Raw genomic sequence first — 20,059 nt, forward strand, 5'->3', positions numbered from 1 at the left:
TTCTGAGGTCTCCTAATAAAAGCGCTTGGCATTCTTTGGTCAAATACACAAAGGAAAAAGAATTACAACACTCTGAATTTCCATTTAAAACACTCTTGTCAACGTCATTGTCATTTCCTTGATCTGTTGGAGAAGTGGTTGTTCAAAAATATAAATCTTTGTCAAAATCGATTTTTTTTAAAAAAGCATGAGGTATTATTGATATTTAAGTTACCCAACTTATCAAATCATTGGAAATACTATGAGAAACCAGTTGTGATTAACATGATCAGTGACTTCACATAGTTGAATATCATTGACATTAAGAACTGCATGGTAATTCAAGCGGGTTTGCTGTTTGCAAAGTTGTTATCAAACTGGTAGCCCTTAACATTACACAATCGGTTCCTTAGACGTAGCTCTCACTTTCAAAAAATGTCGGTGACTCCTGATCAGTACATGTATCTATGGAAAGACTCAGATTGGATGTCGTTGGGTATGAACAGATGAGGGACACCAGTCTGTCTCATACGAGCATTCAAAGTTTCCCCACAGACGATATGACCCCAGCCCTTCCCCACTGTGCTATTCGGCAGTTAATGGGAATAATATAACCGTTACCACCAAATGCTTAATATTAGCCTCAAACACTTTAAAGCAGGGGTTCGCCAACGCAGTGCCCGTGGCCACAAGGTAGCCCCCCGAGTACCACCATGAGAAGCCCGCGGGCCTCTTTTTAAAAAAAGCGCACCGGTGATGTGACGTTATTTTCGTTAGCCTCAAACACTTTAAAGCAGGGGTTCACCAACGCAGTGCCCGTGGCCACAAGGTAGCCCCCGAGTACCACCATTAAAAAAAGCGCACCGGTGATGTGACGTTATTTTCTCAGAACACCGTAATTTGAGGACATTTGCTATTTCAGAAGAAGTGTGTATCAAACACCTTCACATCAATCATGACACAAGGAGTTCTCCGTTTCAAACAGTTTGGTGACCCCTGCTTCAAAAAAAAAAAAAAAAAAGCAATGATTCAATTGTGGTTGCTGGACAACTGTTAAATGTTTTTTTAAAAAAAAAAGGATCGAGTCTCTTAAATTTCAAGATAGGAAGCAGGGCTGCGATCTGGTCTTCATTTTAATCCTGGCTTGCCCCTGTTACATCATCCCCTGTCAAGACAGCAGCCATTTGGCCACTTTACCACCATGCCCACTAAGAGAAATACGGTGAGTCATCCTGCAACCTGGAGGTTCGCCAAGTCCGAGGTGACACTATTTTGAAACACTCATTGGCCAGCTAAGAGCTTTTTTTAGAAGAGACCATCGAAGAGCTTTGAATACTTTAGATTGAGAATTCCCCGGTGACCATTTCTTCTCAGAGTTGTCGGCTCCTCGAGCCCAGCCTGGCAGAATTGAGGGTCATTCACATAGCCAGCATAGCTGTCTCAGAACACCGTAATTTGAGGACATTTGCTATTTCAGAAGAAGTGTGTATCAAACACCTTCACATCAATCATGACACAAGGAGCACTCAGTTTCAAACAGTTTGGTGACCCCTGCTTCAAAAAAAAAAAAAAAAAAAAGAAATGACAACTAAAGCTTCTTTTAGTCATGTTGGTGCAAATGAGTCAGTCATGCAATCATGGCTCAAGAAACAAAGTCATATACCTGTCGAGCTTTTCATATTGTTCACATGAAGTCCACCTTTGTGTCTCCTGCATTTATTTATTTTATCGTTTTTTTAAAGTCACAACTCATAGCACCGTTTTGTTTGGAACATGTTAATATTGTGTGTTCAAAGCGGTTCTTGAGAACTCAACATGGACCGGAAATGGTATTTCCGTTCGCCAAGTCCGAGGTTTTTTTATTTTGAAACACTCATTGGCCAGCTGAGAGCTTTTTTTAGAAGAGACCATCGAAGAGCTTTGAATACTTTAGATTGCGAATTGGTAAGGGAGAATTGAGGGTCATTCACATAGCCAGCATAGCTGTTGACAAAAATGCTTACCGTTCACACAGTCCAAAATATTGAGGCTATGATTGTAATAATTTCACATGTTGACTTATAATAAAGTGTCGCATCCCCCATGCACGTAAAAATCATACCTGATTCTCTTGTGACTATACGTTCAATCTTTATGTGGCGAATCAGCTGTGGGGGTTTGCCGTAAAGCAAGTATGAAATTAAAAGTGTGTGTCACGTTGCCATTTTGTCCAGAAAATGAAAGCACAGGTACAAAGTTGAGGTGGGTTTTTTTTTTTTCCATATTAAGATTCAAGTTCCTCCGTGTTCCTCATCCCCGGATTTGACAATCGCTGGAAAGTACAGCGATTGTCAAAACACCATTCTCTGCTCATCCGGCGTGGAAGTTCAAAACATTGCTCTTGTAGTCACAGGGTCAACTTCGTCTGCTTGTTAGTGCAACCACCAAAGCCGAACAAGTTCCCAAACGGTGCTACGGTGGGTTTTTGTGCTGTTCTTGCTGGTTAAATATATGCAAATATTTGAACAATCCCCCCCAAATTTGGAATTTGGAAAGTACAGCGATTGTCAAAACACCATTCTCTGCTCATCCGGCGTGCAAGTTCAAAACATTGCTCTTGTAGTCACAGGTTCAACTTCGTCTGCTTGTTAGCGCCACCAAAGCCGAACAAGTTCCCAAACGGTGCTACGGGGGCTTGCGATCGTTTACAAGAGGGGGTGGGGGGGAATCTTCAAATAAACCACTTAGTGAAACGAAAACGGCTGTAAAACAAATAGCTCCATGTTACTTCCGCTGTCTTACAGGAAGTCGGTCGCATAAGCATTCCTCTATGAGATCCCAAAGGACTAAGGTGGATAGTTCTGGGCCAATGGCAAGCATGGCTTTCATTGAAAGATGACTCGTGGGCTGGGTCTCGCTGGGTTTTTAGCGGTCTCCTCTACCTAGGGTGCACTGAGGCTGGTTGACTTACTGCTTCCACTTGTCTAAGATGTACCTGGAATGTGAAATAAAAACATTTCACTGCAGTTGACATGTATGTGGACACATCTTCAAACCACCTGTCACCTGTATACCCACCGACAATTCATCATAGAGCAAGTGTCTAACACAGCAAATGCTGCTAGGTAATGCTAATCTGTGTGTTCTACAGAGCACCCTGAAGCTCTGCCTATTTTGTCTTAGTATGGCTATTTTAATCGCATTCCGCACATTGACAAACTTTTTGTCCTGTTTGTATTGTTGCGCCTATCTTTTTTTTCTTTCGTGCGGGCTGGTTGACTTACTGCTTCCACTAGTCTAAGATGTACCTAGAATGTGAAATAAAAGCATTTCACTGCAGTTGACATGTATGTGGACGCATCTTCAAACCACCTGTCACCTGTATACCCACCGACAATTCATCATAGAGCAAGTGTCTAACACAGCAAATGCTGCTAGGTAATGCTAATCTGTGTGTTCTACAGAGCACGCTGAAGCTCTGCCTATGCCTATTTTGTCTTAGTATGGCTATTTTAACCGCATTCCGCACATTGACAAACTTTTTGTCCTGGTTGTATTGTTGCGCCTATCTTTTTTTTCTTTCGTGCACCAGCACAAAAGTTATGCCGAGCTCAGACTAAAATACTTTTTTTTTCTGTCGTTCACGATGGTCGCTACGTTAGATTACCAGATAGATTCGTTCTCTCTTGGACCGGGTGAGTGGCCACAAAACAAGTCTGAGCTGAAGCTCTGCCTATGCCTATTTTGTCTTAGTATGGCTATTTTAACCGCATTCCGCACATTGACAAACTTTTTGTCCTGGTTGTATTGTTGCGCCTATCTTTTTTTTCTTTCGTGCACCAGCACAAAAGTTATGCCGAGCTCAGACTAAAAGACTTTTTTTTTTTCTGTCGTTCACGATGGTCGCTATGTTAGATTACCAGATAGATTCGTTCTGTCTTGGACCGGGTGAGTGGCCACAAAACAAGTCTGACACCTGATCATCGCATGCTGCCGCCCAGACTACGGTTCGATGGCACAGGTCGCAGGGAGGCGAGACAAAAAGAAAAGAGTCTGGGAACAAATAATGGGGCCATGTAGGATATGTCGCATAACGCTAAAAAAACCCACAAAACAATTGTGACAAGCCAGACTTTCTGAATCGTGGTTGTGAGACGGGTCCAATTGAAATCGAAACAAAATTGAAATCGAAACAATAGATAAAATAGAGGCTTTTTAGTGCCTAATACAGTATGTGTTGTCATTGAACCAAATGGAGGCTTTCCATACTGCCACTCGTAAGACTAGTTGTACCGGTGCAGCCTCAAATTTTTTTTCGACGTACTGTTGAGAAATTCGGTCGCCCAAATTGGTCACAGTCTACAACCTTGTCCCCTCATGTACATTCTTAAAGCCAGCAGCCAGAGAGATCCAATTGAATTATTGCTTTATTGTTGTATATATGATAGTTGCTCCATGTGCAGCACTTTGTATGGCTGTTTAGAAGTGCTCTATAAATACAGTTGAGTTGAATTGCACTTCTCTGGCGAAGCCATTTTGACAGGCTGCTGCTGTGAACGGTAGCTGCGATGATGCCTTTCCTTTTCCTGTAAAAGAGAAACACAAATATTTTGTCACCGGCAGGTGTATCCCACTTTGGGTTAAGGAAAAGAACAAAGCTTTTGACATCCCTTAAGGCACATACTGTATTCACATATGGTCACACATAGTCCAGAATACGTACTGCAGATAGGAAAAGTCGACACATCCCTGTTCAGTTTTTGCAAAGAAAAATAAACCAAGATAAAATCATTTCAAAACTTGTCCCAACAAAAGCATATAAGAACCTGGTTTGCACAAATATACACACCCTCAAAATAATACTGTTACAGCAACTTTGGCTCATATTTCAGAATAGGCAAGTACGAATACCGGACATCAGTATTGGGCCCATGCCGGGCATCTGTATCGGGCCTTCTGTGTCGGTTGCTCGTGGAGGCTGCTGATACTAGCCACCAGTTCATAAGGCAAAAAAACAAACAAAAAAAAAAAAAACATCCTCCTTGGCAGCAATTGGCTGCCTACCACAGCAGTTTGGCACATTAGCGAATCGTCATCCGCATCAGAAAGATTTTTTGTCATTGTGTCAAATAAAATGTTCGACTGTATATCAAAAGTACTGGGGGTATCGGTACTCGGTATCCGTGAGCAGTTAAACACTGAATCGTGGAAGTGATATCGGTCTGGAAAAAAAAGTGGTATCGAACATCCCTACTCATATTATAGCACTCCAAAAATCTTGAACTAGATTTCATACGGTCATTGCCTGTGATTTGTTCATCAGTATTTTGGGAAGATTGTTTTGAACAAGGAGGAGTGAACTTACAGAGCCTGAGACACCTTCTTTAAGGACACTTTTGATGTGAGAATATGCTGTCTGGTGGAGCTTTGGCAGCTTACTTAAGGCAAAAAAAACAAAAAAAAAAACATCCTCATTGGCAGCAATTGGCTGCCCACCACAGCAGTTTGGCACATTAGCGAATCATCATCCGCATCAGAAAGATTTTTTGTCATTGTGTCAAATAAAATGTTCGAATGTATATCAAAAGCACTGGAGGTATTGGTACTCAGTATCCGTGAGCAGTTAAACACTGAATCGTGGAAGTGATATCGGTCTGAAAAAAAAAAAGTGGTATCGAACATCCCTACTCATATTATAGCACTCCAAAAATCTTGAACTAGATTTCATACGGTCATTGCCTGTGATTTGTTCATCAGTATTTTGGGAAGATTGTTTTGAACAAGGAGGAGTGAACTTACAGAGCCTGAGACACCTTCTTTAAGGACACTTTTGATGTGAGAATATGCTGTCTGGTGGAGCTTTGGCAGCTACGTCTGCGAAGTATTTGCAACAAGGTAACACGTAGCGGAACGCCCATGTGAAAGAGCAGACGGCGGACCTTGATGTCGTTCACAGCGGAGAAAGGCTTGGTTGTCTCATCTAATGAATGTAATGATTTTTCAAGTTATTTGTTGAGTCAAGAGAAACTGCTTAGGCCGTTAAAAGTGTTAGCAAATGTCTGGCAAACGACTTTGTGACCCTTTGTGAATTTGAACAAACCCTGGTGAAAAATCAACATTCTTTACGTTTGCAAATTTTCAACGCTCAGTGCGATACCAGCTTAAAAATCACCATACGCCATCAAGTGTTTCTTCTAAATGTTGTGTTGCACAACGCAGACATATTATTACTGTCACAAAACGCATAAAAGTTGCACACTGCAGACGTGTTTGGGTTTGCTGCCAAGTTTAAACTGCGGGTGATCTTTTGTGTGTGTGTGTGTGTGTGTGTGTGTGTGTGTGTGTGTGTGTGTGTGTGTGTGTGTGTGTGTGTGTGTGTGTGTGTGTGTGTGTGTGTGTGTGCATTGATCGATATACTACCAATCACGCACTTTTCCGCAGAAACCGTCCGATCATGATCGATGGCTGATTGATTGGAGCACCACGAGTAAAAAAACGATCCACTTTGATTTGATGGACATTAACTCCTGTGAGTCGTGAAACATTTGGATAAGGTGTGATCCGGGTACATTGATACCTCTACTTACGAACGTCTCTTCATACGAATTTTTGAAGTTACAAAATGTCTCAACAGGAAGATAGGCCTGTAACAGGCCTCTTGTTATGAAAGAAATTTAAAGATACAAAAGGTAAAAATACAGTCTGGGCTGCTCCTCGCAGCTCCGAGTTTCTTGAACACAACATGGTTATAGCTGTTCTGTCATTGGCCACTACTGAGCATCATCCTGGCATCCCATTGGCTAAGAGGGACCTCTACCAGTATGTGTCGACATGTGTAGATAGAATGTGTTTGTGCAGCGTCCTCGGGCCAGGAGGTGTTCCGATAGTTTTACATAAATGTGAATTACCCAGAAAACGTGTTCACCAGTCTGGCGATCGCACACTATTCTGATGTTTGCCTTGGACATTTTCGAAGGATTGTTAAAAGCCGACAAAAGCAAACGTCCTTGGATCAGTTCTTTACAAAAAGCCACGCAAAAACCACTTCTGAGAAAGGACATGAACTAAAGAAGGCAAAAAACAATGAGGATGCAGTTAAAAGTTAAATGACACTAATTTTTATTCTTTACTCTTTGTTTTTTACATTTTGCACAACTCTCATTTATTGTGCAATTATCTAACTGTAACATGCGTTTGTTACGTATTTTGATGCACTTTTATGCTTTAGAAAGCATTTATGTCTGAATTTTGGGGAGGCTTGGAACTGATTAGGGCATTTACATGGAAAAATGCGTCTCTTCTTACAAAATGTTGTAGCTAAGAAATTTCTTCCAGAACCAATTAATTTCGCAAGTAGAGGTACCACTGTACTGTTTGTTTCTCATTGACTGATGCTGTAAACTGAAATCTGACCTCTTTTGAAAGTAGCTGCTCTCTGCTGGGTTTGCACCAAACGTGTCTGTTGGAATTATGGCCCAAAAGTTTGGTTTCATCAGACAATAACACGTTTTCCCAAACAAGCTAACACTTTTTCTTTGTTCATTAAAGACCTATCCCCCTCAAATATTGTTCAACCATCTGTCAAAAAAAATCTGTGTTCGTGTTAGTTGAAAAGGAAAAAAAAATGTGAGCAAAAACAAATGGGTACCATTTATATTGTTGTTTGCAGAATTGTGCGAGGAAACGGTCAAAGGTTGACTGTGCTTGCTTGATTCCGACTGATGGACAGTACATTGGGCATCAAGAATGAAAATGGGAATGAGAGTTCTGTCCAGAGATAAATGCAGCTTACGCAACGGTTCATCTTGCCCACAATTTGGTGGCATTCCTTTACAAGTTTCAAAATGCTCAATTCCAGTTGTCAGGAATGTGAACGGCTCCTTTCAATCAGTTCAAGTTGCCACATCATTGCTGGCTGTACACAGGTGACGTTTAGGAGGGGTCATGAAATCACCTGCTAACAAACTGCCTGACAGTTTGATAGCCTGTTTCCTCGGACTCAACGTCACCTGTCTGTCGTGACTGACACGCTGCTCAATTATTTGATAGTTTCCTCGGACTCAACATCACCTGTCTGTCGTGACTGACACGCTGCTCAATTAAGGTGGACATTTACAGATGATCTCTCATGGATTTCTTCCTCCGCAGTGTCACGACTCAGTCCACCATTTTTTCTTATTCATTCAATGAATAACATTGCAACAAGATACACTAAAGATTCTCCCTGCAAATGATATTTTGATTTCATTTAGTATCATGACTGTAGATCTGCATAGAAATTCCTGAAACTTTACTACATGCCCACTTTGTTGTCTTGCACTTCCGCCTGATATGGTGTGAAGATTGGGATTTTCTTCGAGTTTGGGAGATGTCTGTGCTTCTGCAAGCCAGTGAGTCATTATGTCAGGCTGAAGTTAAGGTCAGGTTCTCTCACTCACTTTCTGTGCCATTTTGTTATCCTTTGCTCTCCTTCTTCAACTTACCTTTTCTGATCAATTTGTTTGAAACTGACAACAGAAACATGTTCACATCTTCTTGCGGTGTTTAGCCCGCACTCACCCCTCTCTTATTACGTAACAATAATGGCGATAGCGCGAGATTAAAATTGCCACGACATCATCGTTGTCAGGTTACAAATGTAAAATCAGCACATCCTCCATCAAAAAAAAAAAAAAACAAAAAAAAAACATGACTTTGCCCACCTCAGACGAACACAATATTGTGAACTACATATAGCACGATACTTTGCGCCATTGAGCCAATAAGAATACATGACAATAAAATGACTGGCCGTCCAAGCCTGCTGTTACTATTGACAAAAACAACATATTGTGCTTTTCATTTTGATATGAGTTGTTTTTTTTTTTTTTTTTGCCAACCTCCCCACAATATCTACATAATTATCATATTGTGAGGTTCATCATCGTGACGTTTGGACATTGTTACATGCCCACAGCTTCTCAATGCCCTCGTTTGAGGGTCTGACTCGTTCGTGGGGCTATAATTTAGTTTGCTTGCCGATACTCGATACATATTGAAATGATTCGCTTTGAATGGATCTGAAAAGCATCAGCGCTTGCTAAAACTCTGTTTTGAAAAATGGCAGTGTTCCATCTTTTGAACACCAGTTACCAGCATTTCGTGCAATCTGTGTCAAGTGAGTGAACACGCAATTTACAAAATATGCCAGCTATTTGGGGGAGCTCTTCGTCAATCAGATTCACATGATGTTGTGGCTCCTTTTGTACATTAGCACCTTCAATTAGTTGTGCTCAAGTCATTGTGCACCAGCGTGTTTTCCTAAGTTCAGCTGTGGGTCCGTTAGGAATCACTGCATTCTTCAGCAACAGGCTCTGTGGTATGCCAGCACATTCCCCACTGCTGAGCTGGAGAATCCACTCGGAAAGCAGCAGCGGGAACATTTCCTTTCTATCTCCTCCCACTCTTCTACAGCTCTTTTCTAGTTCGTTCTCCTTAAGTCACCCTCACCACTCGTCATTTTTTTTCCACTTAACCCAACATCCCCTAGTTTGTATTTTTGGCTTTGTCTGGCCATATATTGTATTGTTTAAAAAAAAAAAAAAGAGTCTATTCCAGGACTTTGAGAAAGCACACATTAATCGTTGAAGTTACTCTTCCCTAAATTGAGCCTGCGGTCTCTTACTGTTGGTTGGAAAATGGAAGCGGCCGGCTGTGTCGGATGCGGTGTTGAATCACCAATAGTTCGAAAGAGTAGCCAGGAGTGCACCAAGTGAGCCACTTGCATGTTTGTTTTGCTAACAGGAGAATCACAAGACAGGAGTTTAGAGGACACACATGCACACGCACCGTGTGCCTTGTTGGACATTTCCATAGGCTGCATTTGCAGCCTTTTACAGAGTTCGACCACAACCCCTCTGGGCTAACCATAAATTTTGTAAAAGACACATCAAAACCTATTGCTTTTGTCAAAATCATTATTATTAGTACAGTATTAGTAGCAGTGGTTGTAGTAATACTGTAGTAGTATTAGCATTCCTCATAAAGAATCGTATTTTTGAGGAATTCACCAAAATTCACCCAAATTTGCACACGCATTGGCCCTTGTGGCCATATATTGTATTGTTTAAAAAAAAAAAAAAGAGTCTATTCCAGGACTTTGAGAAAGCACACATTAATCGTTGAAGTTACTCTTCCCTAAATTGAGCCTGCGGTCTCTTACTGTTGGTTGGAAAATGGAAGCGGCCGGCTGTGTCGGATGCGGTGTTGAATCACCAATAGTTCGAAAGAGTAGCCAGGAGTGCACCAAGTGAGCCACTTGCATGTTTGTTTTGCTAACAGGAGAATCACAAGACAGGAGTTTAGAGGACACACATGCACACGCACCGTGTGCCTTGTTGGACATTTCCATAGGCTGCATTTGCAGCCTTTTACAGAGTTCGACCACAACCCCTCTGGGCTAACCATAAATTTTGTAAAAGACACATCAAAACCTATTGCTTTTGTCAAAATCATTATTATTAGTACAGTATTAGTAGCAGTGGTTGTAGTAATACTGTAGTAGTATTAGCATTCCTCATAAAGAATCGTATTTTTGAGGAATTCACCAAAATTCACCCAAATTTGCACACGCATTGGCCCTTGCGAAAAATTTAAAGTTGCCAGACACGAGTACCAAAATTGGGTCTGTAGCACCCCCCTCCCACCACCACCACCCCCAGCAACTACAGAGGTTTCATTGTCATTATTTTTCTCTCTCAAGCATGCAAAGTACAGTATCCATCGTTCTGACGTATTTTTGGGATCGTGTACTACTGTGTTGACAACATGAATATTGACTTATCAGTTCACTACTTGCTTTGGCTTTGTGCGTTTAATGTCCCATGATCTCGTCTATATTTAGCCAGTAAGTAATCATGTGTCTCGCAGTGTCCACACGTTTCCATGTCTGTCTCTTGTTGGGTTGTGTTTATGTTTGCACGTAACCGATGTGTAACAAATGTGCTAAAATAATCACATTGTCTCCACCACATCTGTCATTTGTGTCTAGTGATCAGATGCCGTTGTAAAAAGGACAAACTCTTTAAAGGAAGGTCAAACTAAAGCCCGGTCTAAATGGACACCTCTCGGGTTCCTTAGTTCACTATTGCATGTCATTCCATTTACTGGTAGTTTGATGTGAATATGGCTTTTTATTGCCCATGTTTTTTTTTGTGTGTGTTTATGATAAAGAAAGTAGTAGATGCATTCTGATTAAATTAATGATGGTAAATAAATCCAATAATACTTCATTGACCGTGTTCATTTAATCAGATTTGGAGGGTGGGGGGAGCGATAATTATGAACAAATGTTTTTTGCTTACTAATTACAACTGCGTTTGTATTAATTTTTTGTTGATTCTATTTGGTGGTAATTGTTGTACAAGGATATAGTTTCGAGTCGAATTTTCAAACATAGAAATGATGTTTCATCAAAATGCCACAATATGGATTTCGACTTTCGCATTTGAACAACTATGATGATCGGCGATAAATGCCAGCTTTTCTTTTTATGTACAAATGCGCAGTATTTGGCAAAATATGGATTGAATAACTTTTTACTGAAGGTTAGGTAGAAATTAGGTACAGCAAATCACTGCGAATCGACAACTGAAGCCGAGTATTTGTGACGTTAACCTACTGAGGTAACGTTGGACAGCTGATATATTAGCTCTTATAAATATTACATCAGCAAGATCAATCAGACGTAGATCATGGATTCTTTGTTGCTTTTGTTCTTATCAAATTTGTCGAAAAGTTCAAATGTCAATGCGGATTGAATTCTCTTCACAAGACAAACTGGGTCCGTTGGTCTCTCTTTCCATGTGTGATCATCAAAAGCCTTCCCATCAGTTGTCAACACGCCTTTCGTCAGCATCCTCCTCTCATAGACATTTTGGGAATCCTTCCTATTTTTCCAACACCGCCACTCACTTGGAAATGTGTCCTAGTGCATATTTAAAACAATTATGTTCGGGGATTTTTCCCTCTGTTTAACTTTCTGTTTCAGTTTTCTTCTCCTGTGATACATCAGTTACGATCAGGCTCCTCTCCCTCTATCTTGCACAGAGCAAACCACATAATTTGTCGGGGTGCATTATGGTCCCTCAATATAAGTCTTACTTCTTCCGTCTGTTACTAATCGTTGTTCTCGTACAATACTTCCATTTGGTCTCATGGCAAAAAGTTAATTTAGACTTGCTGCATTATTTTAAAGTGTCGACACATCATGAGGTGGGTGAGTTCACTGACTAGTGCAAAGTTATGCTTCTCACGTATATTGTCATAACTTAACCACACCTCATTTCTCTTTACTCCCCACCCCGGTAACATTTTCCCCTTCGGGGTCGGGGTGTGCTCATACATTCTTCAAGTGGAGGGAAGTGAAGAATTTCCCATGCGTGGAAACCCGCTTCATTCTGGCGAAAGTTAATTATGCTTGTTGCAGTCAAACAAGAATGATTAATAGTTCCAATCGCCGTTGTGTTGATATTTTTGGTGAATCTGTCTGACTCGTACTTTCACAGTATTTCTTAGTCCATGATCACGTGGTCATTTTCATTCGATATGCCACTGCCAGGGGAAAACTAACATGCTAACGTTTTGGCTTTTGATCTATGGACTCAGTGATCACTCTTTTGAGTGGTGATCACTGTTTGGGTGTTTTGCATTGAAGCCAGTTGCTCCAAGCGGGGAACTCCTTGGCCTTTCAACTTACTGGGATGGGTCAGTGAGTCGCAGTGTCTTCTCAAGTGCACGCCAGGGGCCTTATGTAATTGTTGGGTGGCTAACCTTTTGCTGGAAATGACAAATTGACATATCCCTTTGCTTCTGAACTTTACATTTTTTTACCTCAAAATCTCAAGATGGTGGAGGTTTGCGCGATGCTAAGTAGTGGCATTATTTTGTGTTTTCCAGGAAATAATATCGTGTTTAGAATACAGTGTTTAGACTACTGGGGGCACAGAGAACACATTATTGTAAAGAACATTTTTGAGTTCAATGAAATTGTTTGCAATTTGGATCAAAGCTTGCTTCATTCAAAGGAATGAAACATTGCATCACGGAAGCATGTGTCCTTCCTCCCTTTTCTCATCCCACGCGCACCTAGCCAAAATTCCACTTTTTGCAGAGTGACAACTCATGTTAATTGCACATCTAGACAAGTAGAATCAAGATTAAAACATGAACTACACAGTAATGTATGCATGACTGAACCAGTGATTTCTCATCTATGGAAAATCGATGCGTATTAGCTTCTGTGGCTTTTGGGGGGACATTTCATTTCCAAAGTCAAGGGGGTAAAAGAGCCAGTGAGAAAAGGTAAAGCTGCAGGGTCAGAGTAGCAGAACTAGAGTGGCTGAATTTTCAAAGCATAGTGTGTGTGTGTGTGTGTGTGTGTGTGTGTGTGTGTGTGTGTGTGTGTGTGTGGGTGTGTGGGTGTATACACTGTATATATACACACACAGACACACACTCGCACAACACTATTTGAACAAGTCATTATTCTTGACTTCCAATTTCAAAACAAGTTATCCATCAATTTGTTGTTCGCTGTGTATGTAATATGTGGTGGTGGTTAAACATTGATATGGTTTTACAAAATTCATAGTCGTAACGGCCCTCCGAGGGGAAACCGTCACGACAATGTGGCCGGCGACAAAAATGAGTGTGACACCCCTGCTCTAAATTGTCGCAAGGTGTGAGTGTGAGCGCGGATGTTTGTTTGTCGATGTGTGCCCTGCGATTGGCTGGCAACCAGTTCAGGGTGTCCCCCGCCTACTGGCTCCAGCACCCGCCGCGACCCTTATGAGGATAAGCAGACTAGAAAATGGATGGATAGATAAATACCGGTCGTCATTCTTTTTAAGGCTTATTCCAAAATGATTAACTGTCGTCCGTAAACGGTGCCCATCTCTCAGGGGACAAAATGAACGTGAACCTTCCATGTGCCTCATCGGTGCCGCAGCTGTCCATTCAGTAAGAGAGAGTGAGCTGTGTCACCATAAAGAAGACCATGACTTGAGGATATCTTTGGACATAGTGGCAGATGGATTTTCCAGTTTCACCTCATACGTCAAACATAGAGATTGGACTGTTAGGGTCGAGAATGACAACAGTGCTCATAATCACGCACTCGTCTATCTGCCAAGCTGGAAATATGGCGGTGTCTGGTTCTGTCTTGTTTTTATTTATTTGTTTATTTTTTGGGGCTTCCTAAAACTGTTGCCCTGACCCTTTGGTATCTATAGCTCTTGTCCAAGATGAGAGCTCAACGGCCTTCTGACATAGACAGCAATAGCTCCGTGACCTCAAAAATGATGTATGGTACAGTCTACTTTTGCGGAGGAAGAGTGTGCAGAGCATAATAAACAAATGACAGTGCAGTACGGTGAAGTCATCTGTCATTTTTATCATTTATTTTCAGCTGTGCTACTGACTTGCAGTAGCTTCATCTGAAATATTAGATTCTACAGGATACCCAGTATTGGTGTCAGGAGTCGGGGAGGTGATATTTTGGTCTGTGCTTGTTTGTTTGTATGTTTATGTTTTTGCCTGCTGCATACCGTGAAGTCTAGTTTCGACATAAGTTTGGACAGAGAATGGCACGGGCCAAGAAAGAAAGTTACAGATCTTGATAGCATATATGGAATGTTTAATTTATCATTATGAAATAACCATTCCATGGATAATAGCTGCGAGCCATAACGTATTAGTTGTTTAACACGATTTAAAGAGGAAGTCATGTCAAGCATTTTCTGTATGCATGCACCCCCATGTGTCTAAAAACACGGTATTCTAATTAATATTGCATTTGCGGAAACGAGGGTCACGGCTCATCCCATCATGTGACGCTCGCCAGCTAAGCCCTTAGGTACTGTGTTGTCATTTTCAGTTGACAACAAGTGGCAGTCCGAGGTAACCCCCCCACCCTCTCCTCCCGATATAAGATAAGAAAACCTTTATTAGTCTCACAATGGAGAAATTCCCAAATCCCATGGATACAAACCTGGGGGATTTTTCTACCTAATTAGTTTTCCACCAATGCAATATTAATCAGAATACCATGTTGAGACTATTGGGGGCACAGAGAACACATTACTGGAAAGAACATTTTTGAGTTCCCACTGACCAATGTTTAGTACAACTGCATACCGAAATCCAATATCACATTATCAAATAGAAGAAAAAAAATGCAACTTTCAACTTTAGGATGGCGTGTTTTTCTTAGGTTGTGTTTTTTTTTTTTTAAACCATGGAATTATTTATTAATAGATCACCTACTTCTTTTAAATGTGTGTGCCAATCTTTTGTTTCTTCTTTGTTGTCTCTCCGCAGAGGTGATCAGCCAGTGGCAAAGCGAGCCAAAAGAACGTGTCATCTCACTTGTCCTCACTCATTTGCCGCTGCTCAAACCGGGCAATGTCGAAGCCAAGGGCGAGTATATGCGCCTCCTACCGCGCATCCTTGCGCACACTATAGAACATGGCCGCCACCTGGAAGAGTCTCGCCAACTCTTATCCTATGCCCTCATCCACCCTGCCACCTCCCTGGAGGACCGTGCTGCGTTGGCCTTATGGCTCAATCACCTGGAGGAGAGGGCCGCTGCCACGGGAGACTCACTCGAAAGGCCTTCGCCTGCTGGCCCGCATCACCATCAGTCCACTCCACCGTCTACCCTTACATCATCGGGATCCTCCACCAACAGTTCTTCTTCCGGTAACCTATACGCTTTGCATCAGCACCAGCGCTACGGCTCCGACGATCGCCTCAATGGGTGGCAAGGCAGCAGAGATTCGGGGCTCGGGAGAGGCTGGCAGCAGCAGGGCTGTGAGAATGGACACCTGCCTCTCTACCCATCGGCCTCTGTACCAGCAACCATCAACACATTAGGAACTGGTGGAGGTGGCAACACCAGTAAGTGTTTCTGTCCTTTGCTGTCATTTTAACTTTCTGTCCTGGTTCTGCTCATCATTTGCGGTCTGTTAATGTGGATCTTATACTGAGTGCAAGGACATTGAAGTTGTTGTCACTATCAGTCACCGGTGATTGAATGGTGTCTTCTCTTTGCCACAGTGAAGGCTTTCTTTCAACCCCCCCAAAAAAATCAGAACAAATAAAATGATTTATGGGATAAGATAACCTTTACTTAGTCTAAAATGGGGAGATTTGTAATTCATTTTGAAATGTATTCCCTCTTTGGAAGTAGTGTCAAAATGTCAAGATTGTGTTGGCCACACACTCCAACAGATTTTGAATATACAGAAAATGTAAATGGCAACAACCAAAATTATTTGCATACAGGGTGATTATCTTGAATTCATTTTCCATCTATAGTTTTGTCAAAGCTCATACACCCACACATCTGCCCTAGTTTTCTCTGTCGATGGAACGAAAATGTCAAGATCTTTCCTAGCACCTTTGCATAGTGTATACCAGCGGTCGGCAACCTTTGACACCGAAAGAGCCATTTGAACCCGGTTTCCACGGAAAAGAAAACACTGGGAGCCGCACATCTAAAATGAAAAAAAAAAAACTTCTACTACTTTACCGCAGCATGTTTCTTATGAAATCCACGTGCTACAGAGAAAATTACATTTTATTCATTTCATGAACACATTTTGAACATTTTGAATTCTTGAAAAATAATAACAATGAATGTCTCTTTCAAATAAATTAAAAAGCTGAATTTAAATTGTCCATGTAGCAAACGAAAGCAGAAAAATGCCATGAGGCGTCATCCTTATATCCATTTATCTTATCTAAAATGAAGATAACACTGTATATATTGCTTTTTCTTACCTTTACACTTTGTATAAACAACTATAGTGTGGTTATGTCTTATGAAGTGCTACGGAGAAAATTAAATTTTACCGATGTAATGAACACATTTTCCTGAGCGGCCACAAAGCTTGCATATGTAGTTGAATTTGCAGACTTCACCCACTTCTTGAATTGATTTTTCGTCCGGTCAGCCTTCTGCATCAGTTCCGAAACAGCTTTTTTCCTCTCTTCTCCCTCTGGATATTTTTCAGCAAAGGCTCTGTGTGTATTGTTAAAATGTCTTGCAACATTTGACCCTTTATTGTTAGCCAGTTTTCTCCACAAATTAGGCATACTGGTAGGCCACTCTCGCCCGAGGTAAATGCAAATGAATCTGCCCAGGCATCATTGAATGTTCTATTTTCTTGAGATATTTTTCTTTTCTTACATTTCTCCATTGGCTTTGCCGGGGTTGAAAGTCGCTCAAAATAGACGCCGTTTCAGCGGGTATACCAGCTTCCGCAGTGTGACGTCTATTTTGAGCGACGAAAAAATAATATCAAATAATTTAATTAATATTTTAATATTTCAAGATCACAATAATCTTCAAATTTAGAACTAAAATAATATAAAAACTAACACAAATAAAACACACTTCAATTAAATACAAAAAAAAATTTTTTAGTAATTTATTTTCCCAAGCCAATCAGAGCCGCATTACAAGGATGAAAGAGCCGCATGAGGCTCCGGAGCCGCGGGATGCCGACTGATGGTGTATACCATCGTTTCTTAAGTGTAACACGCACCTGCGTATAAGATGCCCCACCCCCTAAAATCTCTCTTGTCTTAGCAATGTGTGGGCTTCAGCAGCTGTTTTCATGAGCGGACAATCATTCGGCCTCTGGTTTTCACAGATTCAAAATTTGATTTGCGGTTGCACAATGTATCGACATTGCATATTACAGTCAGCCAAAATCTACAGAAGCTTTCAAAAACATTAAAATGACATTGCCTGGTTTTACACAGATCGGACACAGCCGCCCGCCGCTAAGCCATCTAAATACAGTACTGGTTAAACAGTCCACATATATTGTTTTACAACAATAGGCAATTATATTTATAATGTTGTATGTACTTGTGGGTGAAATCGCTAAGCTTGTGGTAAAAACGTACGCAAGAAGTACGTACCGCGCGGAGTATAGTCAAGTGAATGTGAGTGAGCCCCGCTTTTCAGTATATCTACACCACACATGTCAAATTCAAGCAACCTGCGTCTTCCTTGACTGACACGCTGTTTTTATGGATTAAAAAAGTGGGTATAGTACAACATTTCGTATGGGGAGCCTCAGAAACCGATATAGGCTCGCGCAGTTCGCATACAGCATCGAGCGTCGGACTATCAAATGGCCCAACGTGCATGAGTGAGTGGCCAACTATCATTTTACTGTGATGAGCCAAACCAAGTTGGATTTAGAAGCGCCATGCAGTGTGTGAACAAATAGAAAAGATGTTATCACATTCATTAAACTGAAGTCTTGATTCCAGGTGATAGGAGCCGTTACACATACAAACTTATGGGTACATTTGTCTTCGTTCACGCAACAGCTACGCACGCCCTGTCTTAACTACATTACACAGCTTCTTCTCACGGGTTCTTCACATCACTCAGGTTGGAGTTCACACATTAGAGAAATAGCTGTCTTAAGCTATGCTGGTAAAATGTTGTCAATGCGAAAAAATCGAAGCATTATCGTTTATTATGCTATCCGCAGTCAGGGTTTCATGGTTTATAACGCACACATGTATTCTGTGTCCATTTTAATAGAATCAACTGCAGCCACCATCGGGGACCACATAGCTCTGCCCCTGCCTGCACATCACCTGGTTCACAATTTTTTTTTTTTTTTTTTTGCGTGGGGGTGTAGCGACGCCACTCGAGTGAAGCGCGACTCAGCAGTCGATAGTCCGCTGCCCTCCACTGTGCGTGCATCAGCGCGGACGTGTACGCACGCGCGTCTTTTAGCTTCAACCAATCAGTGTTGACGCAACGGACATTACACATCAAAGAGCTTTGATCTATGACAACAGCTAAGCTAGCCTAGCCATAACAACAGCTAAGCTAGTTAGTTGAGACGACACGACGCTCGAGGTCAGACGGACACGCTCTCTTTCGTAATCTGTATGTTTTTCCTTTTTCTGTCCAAATATCTATATTTTTCTACTCCAATAGCTGTCTTGTCCACGACGTCTTTTTTCATTCCACCGGGGTTTAGCCAATGTGTTTATAAAGAGACCAAGATTTATTTATTTACTATTTATTTATTTATTTTTTGGAGGATTTGTTTTAACAAAAACAGAAAAATCTAGCCCACGAATTGAGCGTGTGAAGAGGCAGAGCGCGCTCCCCTCTCATTAATTTCTGAACACAGCCCATGTTCGAATCCACAAACACACTGGCACACCGTGTCCCCAGGTGGAGCGTGTAGAACACCCACTCCATTTTTGCTGCACTCTCAATAACTTAACGGCACATTTAAAAAATGCTCAAGAGTTTCCGAACGGAAGGAGTGAAGCAGTACGTGCTCGGAGCATAATTCCAAACGTGCCTTTGAGGTCGTTGCCCCACCCCCACATCCCTGTTCCCTCATCGTGGAAGTGTTGAAATATGCTCCGAGCGCGCTGCTTCACTCAGATGTTCCGAAACTCAAAACATTGTTCACATGTGCCATTCGGTTATTCAGATTAGCCCCAAAAACGGAGCCCTGTGTAAGCAGTGCAAGGAAAATAAACCGCTGCATTCAGAAATTAGCGTAAGTGAAGCGCGCACGCTACACTTCCACAGCAACGAGGATGCAGACAACAAAACGTTGACAATAACTATGTGAAAGTTTTTCATTTTATCTGAAAACGGCTTGCCTTTACTAGAATCCCACATCACATTCTAGCCAAAGATCCAATCCTAGTGGATGAATTCACCTTTTAAATCCTTGATGCTGCGCAAAGTGAAAGTTAGTTGCCATGACCACTTCCGGTGGATGAAGACACAGAAGCTACGGTCGTCATGGCAACCAACTTTTGGTTTGCACAAAAACAATTTATAAACAGCATTAATCCACCAGGTATGCACGCGGGATTCTAGTTAAGGAAAGCCATTTCAAGATAAAAACGACCAGTACGGTACAGAGTGCACTCCACTCACATTAATTCAACATGACAGTCTATAATTCTTTGTTTCGCATTGTAAAAGTTACATTTATTAAGCATAACAAGTGTTCAGAGAGGTGAGAAGTTTGTGTGTGCCAGGTGGGGGGGGGGGGTA

General features: G+C 41.5%; 1 protein-coding gene across 4 annotated transcripts in view; it reads left to right on the forward strand.

Annotated features, from left to right (window-relative positions):
- samd4a (sterile alpha motif domain containing 4A) overlaps positions 1-20,059 on the forward strand; it is an 88,182-nt gene that overhangs the window by 27,427 nt on the left and 40,696 nt on the right. For all 4 annotated transcript variants that reach the window (XM_019867513.1, XM_019867514.1, XM_019867515.1 and 1 more), the window contains exon 3: positions 15,316-15,894. In XM_019867513.1, coding sequence (XP_019723072.1) covers positions 15,316-15,894 — 579 coding nt within the window. The remainder of the gene's footprint in view (positions 1-15,315; positions 15,895-20,059) is intronic.

This window comes from Hippocampus comes, unplaced genomic scaffold (assembly GCF_001891065.2).
Source record: "Hippocampus comes isolate QL1 unplaced genomic scaffold, H_comes_QL1_v1.1 scaffold2, whole genome shotgun sequence".
NCBI classification, from domain to species: domain Eukaryota; kingdom Metazoa; phylum Chordata; class Actinopteri; order Syngnathiformes; family Syngnathidae; genus Hippocampus; species Hippocampus comes.